Source organism: Amphibalanus amphitrite, unplaced genomic scaffold (genome assembly GCF_019059575.1).
Source record: "Amphibalanus amphitrite isolate SeventyFive unplaced genomic scaffold, NRLGWU_Aamphi_draft 000098F_arrow, whole genome shotgun sequence".
NCBI classification, from domain to species: domain Eukaryota; kingdom Metazoa; phylum Arthropoda; class Thecostraca; order Balanomorpha; family Balanidae; genus Amphibalanus; species Amphibalanus amphitrite.
The window spans coordinates 1-9877 of NW_024881593.1; the positions used below are offsets into that span (position 1 = coordinate 1).

At 46.3% G+C, this 9877-nt stretch overlaps 1 protein-coding gene across 1 annotated transcript in view; it reads left to right on the forward strand.

Annotated features, from left to right (window-relative positions):
• Nucleotides 1-1042: 1042 nt before the first annotated feature.
• The window catches only part of LOC122380426 (replication factor C subunit 3-like), a 42449-nt gene continuing 33614 nt past the window's right edge, over nucleotides 1043-9877 (forward strand). The window contains exons 1-5 of the mRNA XM_043363576.1: nucleotides 1043-1412; nucleotides 2231-2368; nucleotides 2640-2805; nucleotides 3141-3340; nucleotides 3991-4109. Of these exons, the coding sequence (XP_043219511.1) occupies nucleotides 1326-1412; nucleotides 2231-2368; nucleotides 2640-2805; nucleotides 3141-3340; nucleotides 3991-4109 (710 nt within the window). The 5' untranslated portion in view covers nucleotides 1043-1325. The remainder of the gene's footprint in view (nucleotides 1413-2230; nucleotides 2369-2639; nucleotides 2806-3140; nucleotides 3341-3990; nucleotides 4110-9877) is intronic.

Consider the following 9877-nt stretch of genomic DNA (forward strand, 5'->3'; position numbering starts at 1 on the left):
ATAGCAATCGATTCCTCAGGTCAATATCTAGCCGGGTGTCAGATGTGTGCAGACTGTAGCGTATCCCTTATCCCTTAATCGTCCCTTAAAGGACGGGGAGCGTCAAACTACCTCAAGGGTTCGCCTGATCGCCAAAATAAGGGTCACAATTGACGCGCCCCGTCCTTTAAGGGAGGATTAAGGGATGAAGGAGGGGAGTTATGGCAAAATAAGTGTCATATTCGTGTTCCCCGCCCCCTAATTGACCCCAATAAGCTTTTAAAGCAATTCTGAATCTGACGGCTGACGCTGTATTCGCTGCTGTTGCTGACGCTAACTTCACGGACCTCACGCAACCGCCGTAACCATGACAACATCAGCCGATTGATATCGTGAGCCGGCCGTCGCCCGCCCCCCCCCCCAATCCTCCTCCCTAAACGTCCTGGGTGATTTTCCTGCCCATTTAGACTTTTAAAAAAGTCTCTAGATTTTTCAACTGGTCACTAGATCTGGCAACTGGGGTGACGCCTGCTAAGAGAGTACCCAAATACCTATCCATCAGACATTTGGGGGTGAAAAAATCTGCTCAAACCACAATAAAAAACTTCAATGATGACTGTTACAATGTTCCTCAGCAAACCAATACCTAAAACAGCCGAATACAGAGAAAATCGCTTATATACGAAAACGAGACAAAATACACGCAATAAACCTGAATTTCGCCGGCTATTTATCTGCGAAAGAGACAATGAAGGCAAAAATAAATGACACAATTTTAAACACAAAATTATATAGCATGGATGGTACACGTCTCAGTGCAGAGGTTTAGTTATTAACGAAATAAAGCTCAATTTACCTCCGATGCCTTCATGTCGGAGCCGACGCACTACCGAAAAGAACGTCTACGGATGTTGTGATACCATAGAGATGAATAGTGCTGAATTTCGGATGAAAAATGGATTCGCATATTTTAAGCTTTTTTGGGGTGATTTTTAATATTTTCAAAATAATTTATTTTCACAAAGCTAGTGAAAAAAGAATATTGTAATCAAGGAAAAGAATACTAGACTAGTAATGGATGAAGAATAGTATGAAGAAAGACAGGTGAGTCTAAAGAAAGGAAAAATACTTGACGAAATAAATTTGGTAGCACTGTCTCAGTACGCGCGGAATTCATATTTGACGCACGCGTGACCTTTCGTTGACTATTTTGTTGTTTACATTTGAGTGCTGCGGTATATAGAGGGCCTTGAGTACTGCGCTCGGTTTTCCCCTCTCATACCAATACTTGGGTTATTTTACGTATTTTTTATTTAAATTCAGGCACCTTTTACGTTGAAGCCAAGATGAGTCTGTGGGTAGACAAGCATCGACCAACAAGTCTTGGCAAGCTAGACTATCATAATGGACAAGCTTCTAGGCTCTCAAAACTTGTAAGTTATGGATAACCCGTTTTTTTTACCTTTTTTACTTAGGTACCTAGGTACTCACCCACGTTCATGTCATTGTCTGTGTTGTTTTGCATTATCAGTTTTTCCTTTTCATGCTGAAATTTTTTCCTGGTTGATCCATTGGAGCGGGGCGGCGAGGGGGACGCCATGAAATTAAGGCATTTTCCGGCCTTGTCCACTTCCAGTTTTCCAGTTATAATTTTAATTTGAAGTTAAATGTATGGCTGGTTGGCTGCAGTATGGTCATCCTGGGTCTAGCATGGCCCTCTTGTGGCAGTTACCAGCTCAGCTGGCTGAATGTAGTGACTGGGATTAAACATTCAGATTTCTGACCAAAAACTCGCTGCTGCCTGCCACAATGGTGCAAGATTGCAGCCTTATCCAACAGGCCACTTGGAGAATATTGTGTCTCCTGTGTATTTTTTCTTGAACGTCAATGCGCCCGCAGAGCAGATCACCACTGCACTATGACTATATTGGGCCCACCCCAGTGCACCACACTATGGTAAATCAGTTCTCAGTGCGAACGGAATTGTTTGAGCGCCTTGGGTCATTCTTGTCTAGAACCTCTTGTGGAAAATAGACCAGATGAAATACTCGCACCAAGAAAAGAGTGAAAGCTGCAGCAAGAATCACTTACCAGGCTGGGCACTGAGAGCATACTACATCACTTAAGACAAAAGATTTATGAATTTTAATGTTTCTTGACCTTCCCTCCATTATTCCCTGCTTTCTGTTATAACAAGCTTTGTGGCATGTGCCATACCCCCGATCTTTTGACGACATACTTCTCCGCGCAGGTGAAAAGTGGCGACTTTCCACATCTGCTGGTGTACGGCCCCTCGGGCGCCGGGAAGAAGACTCGCGTCATGTGCCTCCTGAGGGAGCTGTACGGTGCCGGGGTGGACAAACTCAGGATAGAGCACCAGCATTTCGAGGTGCGGCCCGACAGCAATTAACACCTTCGTACGATTGAGGTGGTTGATGCATCTTTTTATGATTTTTTTGTATGCATTTCACTTCATTTTCACTGTCGCTGCTAGTGTAAATGGTGGTTTGAACTACACTGTAAGCCCCCGTCATGGAAATCTTATCTTTATGATAATTTTTCTGATTTCTCATTATTTTTTAGACGCCAATGACCGATAAATCCTGATCGCCCCATAAGCCGTGCCCTCCTCACATTTGACCGTCACACCTCTCGCCCAGACGCCGTCAAAGCGTAAGATCGAGATCGTCACAGTGGCGAGCAACTATCACATCGAGGTGAACCCGAGTGACGCCGGCAACAACGACCGCGTGGTGATCCAGGAGCTGCTGAAGACGGTGGCGCAGACGCACCAGCTCAACGCCGACAGCCAGCGCGACTTCAAAGGTACTCGGGGAGACCCGACGGAGACGAGGACAGGGAGCTAAACTGGAATGGATTTGATGCTGGCCAAAGGGCGGAGTTATATTGAAATATGCGGCGTTTTTCGGTGGTTTGTATTATGTTTGGAATGCGTGAAGCGTTTACCGCACGTTCTCCGCTTCCCGTTATGAAACTGATACAGGCGAATATACACATGGTCGTAATCGTACGTTTGTTACGCTTCTCAACTGCAGTGAGTGCCTTCCGATGTCAGCGGTCCATTCCTTGCTCTCAGTGATTCATAAAAGCATTTTATGGGGGCAGCAATTTAACCTCAGTTGTCCTCTCTCCTCCCTCAGTTGTAATAGTCACGGAGGCGGACCGGCTGACCAAGGACGCGCAGCACGGTCTGCGGCGCACCATGGAGAAGTACATGTCCACGTGCCGGATCATCCTGGTTGCCAACAGCAGCAGCCAGGTGATCCCGGCCATCCGCAGCCGGTGCCTGGCCGTGCGCGTGCCGGCGCCCTCGCACCAGCAGATCACCGACGTGCTGCACGTGAGTAACGCCGCCGCGAGGCGCGGGCTGGGGTCCAGGGGCTGAGCGGACGTCCTACTGAGCCCGGGTTGTGGCGGTGGTTGCATTTCTGAGAATCGTTGGTGGACCTGGAGCGAACCTCAGCGTCATCTTTAGCCTGCGGGTACATCGAGTGATGCTTTCCTGGGCAGGTGGCGCTGCCGCTTTCGTTGACTTCTAAACCCTGCTGTCGTCATCTGTTGAGCTTGTTAGTTATACAGGCATATCTGCTTTAGGTTGTTGCCGTGTAAGCACTAGGCAAGTAGGAGATGGTATTCTGCGAGGAGACAATGACTGTAGACGGTTCGTGACACCAATTGATGAGACAACTGCTGGTAATTGACGGGCTTTATCGATCGTATAAACCTGATTTTCTGATCCATGATAAATGTAAACAATCACCAAATGCTTGTGAGTCACCAGCGCCAACTGTAGGCATTGATGCCTAGTTGATCCTACTTTCATGCTGATTCCAGTCCATATAAGTTTAGCTCGATGCCAGTTTGTTTACGAGTGTACCGTGGTACCGCCGACAATTCTCACCTCCTGCCCCTGACGGGCAGATCAATGACCTCCCCTGACGGCACACCAGTGACCTCTCGCTAACGGCCGGTCGCTGTCCCTCTCCGCAGGCCGTCTGCAAGAAGGAGGGTCTGGCGCTGCCGTCCGAGCTGGCACAGCGGATCGCGGAGAAGAGTGGCAGGAACCTGCGACGGGCGCTGCTCATGTGTGAGACGTGCCGCGTGCAACAGTGAGTACCGAGACGCCCGCCTGTTCGCAGACATACGACGCATACGTGGGAAGGGTGTGTGCGTGGCGTTATCTCACTCCTCAGTCCTCTTAGACCTCTGTGTACATACTGAGGTCTGTTACTGTATGTTCGGTATACAATGGGGTATGCATTATAAATGCAATAATCCATCGTAGCATGTTCGTTGCATCAGGTCACTGACGTGCGTACCCTGCGAGAAGCCACCAACAGTGATGTTCGACCGTTGACTGAATGTGTCACTGTCACAGCGTCCCGGTGAACCGATGTGACGCTTGACAGGACCGTGTCGCCTCCTGTCACCTCCGCCCCCCTCCCCTCCCCCGACCCCACCCACGTGCCGTGACTGACGGAGGACCGATTTAGGTCACCCGAGACCAAGTGGCACCTGTTCAGGATCAGAATTATTCCCCCTCCCTGTACCTGGCGTTGCTCAAGATTACCAGGGGGGGGGGGGGTCCTAGTACGGCTGATTTGCACATACTTGGGGAGGGGAAGAAGGCACCGATTCAAAGGAGATAAGGAGATGTATGTTAAATGTTGGGGCATTCAAGAGTAATTGAAATGAACTTGAGAGATTTGGAGAGGAAAATCAAATGTATGCTTGCATATTTTTTTTTTCGTAATTAACGGACATGAGTTTAGCCGGTCCCGTAGCTCAGTTGGTTAGAGCGTTGGACTCCGCGTGGTGAGAGCACGCGTTCCCGGTTATGACAGTCCGGGTTCGAAGCGCGACGGGCGCTCGACATTTATGGGCCTCCTGACAGGTATGGTTGCGGTTGGTGGCAGGCCGTAGCCAGGCGAAGTCAGCGAGGGGACCGGCCGTGCGCGGCTTTGTGCGCACGTTAAACTTTGGACTCTAAATTCTGCCATAGAATCGGAATTGCGCGATCGGAGGGTAGAGAGCAGGGTCATCGCAACAAGCTTCGCTTAGCGGTGGCTCTGTCCTTGTGAATCCTTCCCATCAAAAGGTTCGGACTAAATTTATAAAAAAAAATGAGTTATTGTAGGTCATCGAAGCGTACTCATACGCCGACGCAGACGCTGCTGATGAAGTTTGTCAGCTATTCTATGGCAAATAAGTCATCAAAATAAAAAGTTACTTTTAATGTCCTGGCTCGGGTACTGATTGCTCCCTAATGACGATTTTTTATGTGCGATGAAAATGGCAAGTATTTCGGCGTCACCGTTTGCACCCATAAAAAGTTCGTAATATTTTTACACTTCCTCATATCTGGCGCGGATTAGAACGGACCTTGAAGAGTATAAAGTATGAGCATCAGCCTTTCATTCTCGTGCCACTTCCTCATCCTGATTTGACTTTAATTTGACAGTTTCATCTCTGACTCAGACCCGATTCCTCTGCGCTATCCCTGACCTAAAGCTTTGCATTGTAATACTGCTAGTCGGAATAACCGGTTGTGTGGTCATTCAGCCTTCGTACGGTAGCGTTCCCCTTGCTTCTTCAGTGGCTCTTAGCTGAACGGCGAGCGAAGCTACCCCAGACTTGTGAACCAAATGCGCGATGAAAGACGAGTGGTTGCTGTTTGTATGCTTCAGTGACGTAAAAATAGCTTCAAAGATGCCGCTTGTTTAGTCGTCCTCCTTCATTTGGACCTCCGGCTTCCGTAGCGTCGGCGTAAACTTTTCTTCGGCAAGATGGGACGTAGATAATTGAGGAACCTAACCGGTCAGAAGGACAAAAATGAATTTCCTTATATTTTTTTTTTTTTCACCATTAAGGCGCGGAAGCTGCAGTGACGTTAAAACGTTGGCCGGGGTTTGCTGACGATGATTATTTGGTTCTTGATAGAAAATTGTGCAGTCTCCATATAGCACAGGCTGGCGTTGAAGACACACAGGGGGACCTGTCGCATTTCGATGACTTTGGGACACCTGTATTTACCACTGACTGGATGTGCAATTTGCTGCTACAGATATTGCTCTGTAGATAAAGGCATTTATGAATGTTACGACGGTACAAAATGCTCAATCATTTATGATTCTATCAATATATCTTCACTTTTTTGGTACGTAAAAAGCAGACATGGGATGCACCATGCATCATGCACTTTGTCCACCGTGCACCCGGTTGCACGGGCGTGCACCAGTCCATTAGCGCGCTCAGAGTCGACGCCACTGCGCTCCTAGCCACAGTTCGGGGCTGGTGGAATGACTCGGCGAGTTTGGAGCGACCGCCGCTGATGGTCAGATGGATAATCGGCCTGGTATGAGCGCGGGGGCAGCGGGGGAGGGCTGGCAGGGCGGGGATCGGTGGCAGGTCGTCTAGATCTGATCCGGGCGGGGTAGTGCCGCGGGAGGGTTAAATCCCGGCCGGTCAGTGGTTAGTGTTGGTCATTGGCCAGCCGTTAACGGATACTTCTGGTTGGATATCCCCGCAGCGCAATATCCAACCGGTGCTTGCTGCTATAAGTCAATGGAGGATAATATGGTCAACCTGGGAATGTTTTATGACTAAGAATCTATTTTTCATGACGTGATCAGTTACCATATGAAGGAAATTTCCTTGTCAGCTGCAGCGTAGTCAGCCCGAGTCAACCACGTCCTCTGAAAGAACTTTATTACATGACAGTCAAAAATGTTAACTATGATTTAGCTCCTCATCGGACTTCGATTTCTAAAGTTTATGCGATATGTTTTACTGTAGTGTAGGTAGTGTGAATGATTTGATATATGTAATAGTTATATAACCGTATGACTCGTGTCGTACAGAAATTGAATTTATTGCCAATCATGCCCGTTCTGTCGAAAAGGAGCCGTCGCTTCAGAGGTGATTGCTTGTTAGTTTGGTTCAACGGTACACTACAGCCTAGTCAAAACTAAAAGGCCTTTCTGTTGTGATGTAACTTCCCACTCCCATTTAGAGAGAAGACGAGGCAAAAAATTTGTCAAAGTTGGTTGCGTGGTCAATTATTCACCGGATGATCAACTTCTCACCGTGAGAGTGTCAGTGGTTCAAAGGTATGTGCATTGCCAAAGTACCAGTAGGGTAGCCTGGGGCAAGACGCCCCAGATAATTTATTTTGCTACATAAATTTTGTCCCACATCACCTGAAAGGCCAAATTTGTGCTCAATGCGTTCTTTGGACATTTTACTTTAAATTGCACCCCTCAAATTGATTCACTTATGATCGGACTCCAAGCTAGGAAGTGATTTGTGAAGCAACTGCAAATGGGGCATTTTGCCCCAACCCCAGGGCAAAACGCCCCACGGCCTGGGGCAAGTAGCCCCATACCTTAGATTAAAGATTTAACATGGTAGTTGGCTAAATCTTATGTGAGAGGTCCGTTAGACCTCTGGAGGCACGGCACTGAAGTTAGCACATTCCATCCTTTCAGGTGCTCAGCATATGACACTGTTGTATGAGCAGGTTTTTCACCTACCTCATAAGACCAAATAATAAATTATTGCAATGCAAATGTTAACAAAATACTTCCTTTGCCATCCAGTTGCTGAGAAAAATACACATAAAGGCATAGAAACTTACTGTTCGCCAGCTACCGAACATTAGAAAGTGGGTAGCCCCAACAACACAAGAGGTAAAACGCCCCAGGGGCTTTTTGCCCCGCGACCTTCTGGGGCGTTTTACCCCATCACGTAGTTCGGTCAGAGAACAACGCCTTGCACTCCAGTAAGACATAATTTAACACGAACCAACCCGGCATGATAAGCGTCAGACAATAGTTGTTCAAAATACATAAAAGTCGTTAACCTAATGTGGACCATAAAAGAACGCCATGATTCATAATCTGACAACAAAACATAAAAATCACTCAAAAAACACATTTTTAGCTATATCTCCCGAAAGAGTCATCACAATTTCTTTCCAGTCTGCTCATATAATGATCATATAGTGCACGTTTTATAGAAGGGGCGTTCCACGACAAATCGACATATAAAAAATTAAATTTGCACCCTCATATTTTATTTTTCGTTGAAAACTGGTGTAAGGGGTTGTGATGGGCAGGGAAGCCAGCTGTGGCAAGGATTTTTTTTCTCCGAACAACGGCTTCCGAGATATAGCCTCGGGCAATTCCTGGAGGTCGCGCTGCAGCCCTATGTTTGGCGGCCTATAACTAAAAAACTATTGGTTTTCTACGATAAAAACTTTATATGGTTCAACTCACAATCAGACAACAAACATTTTGGCTATCTCGGATTTTCATTTTTTGAAAATTTTGATCACGTGACCTTTTGACCTATTATTCGAAGAGTGACCTTGATATTTTCCCCACTGAAAGTTGCAATTTTGTCTGATGACGATTAAAGCCTTATCGATTGTCATTCATATGCGAAAATAAAAAAAAGTGGATATCGCCCTGCGTTGACCTCAGATCAGGTCATTTTTATGACCTGTCCATTATTACGAGCGGGAGCGACAGTGAGATCTCGAGAATAAAGCAAGATAGCGACAAGTGGTAAACGTTGCAGGGTACAAACGGATAAGGTCTATAATTTTTACTGAGGTCATTTTCAGGTCAGGTCAAAGATGACGTCACAGGAGCAAAAAGGAAGTCAAAATTGCGGCACTACATATATATGAAGTTTTTCTCTAATAACTTTCAAGGTATCCCAGCTAGGAACAAACCAATAGCACCATCGTGATCCTCTCGTCGATCCGCATCGAAAGATATGTATGTTGACCTCGAAAGGTCGAAAGGTCAAAAGTTGACCTTAGGTCACGTGACGAGCGGGAGCGACAGCGAGATCTCGAGAATAAAGCAAGATAGCGACAAGCGGTAAACGGTGCAGGGTACACACGGATAAGGTCTATAATTTTTACTTAGGTCATTTTCAGGTCAGGTCAAAGATGACGTCACAGGAGCAAAAAGGAAGTCGAAATTGCGGCACTACATATATATGAAGTTTTTCTCGAATAACTTCCAAGGTATCCCAGCTAGGAACAAACCAATAGCACCATCGTGATCCTCTCGTCGATCCGCATCGAAAGATATGTATGTTGACCTCGAAAGGTCGAAAGGTCAAAAGTTGACCTAAGGTCACGTGACCTAAGGTCAACTTTTGACCTTTCGACCTTTCGAGGTCAACATACATATGTTTCGATACGGATCGACGAGAGGATCACGATGGTGATATTAATTTGTTCCTAGCTGGGATACCTTGAAAGTTATTCGAGAAAAACTTCATATATATGTAGTGCCGCAATTTCGACTTCCTTTTTGCGCCTGTGACGTCATCTTTGACCTGACCTGAAAATGACCTCAGTAAAAATTATAGACCTTATCCGTGTGTACCCTGCACCGTTTACCGCTTGTCGCTATCTTGCTTTATTCTCGAGATCTCGCTGTCGCTCCCGCTCGTAATAATGGACAGGTCATAAAAATGACCTGACCTGAGGTCAACGCAGGGCTATATCCACTTTTTTTATTTTCGCATATGAATGACAATTGATAAGGCTTTAATCGTCATCAGACAAAATTGCAACTTTCAGTGGGGAAAATATCAAGGTCACTTCGAAAAATATGTCAAAAGGTCACGTGATCAAAATTTTCAAAAATTGAAAATCCGAGATAGCCAAAATGTTTGTTGGCTGATTGTGAGTTGAACCATATAAAGTTTTTATCGTAGAAAACCAATAGTTTTTGAGTTATAGGCCGCCAAACATAGGGCTGCAGCGCGACCTCCAGGAATTGCCCGAGGCTATATCTCGGAAACCGTTGTTCTAAGAAAAAAATTCTTGTCACAGCTGGCTTCCCCGCCCATCACA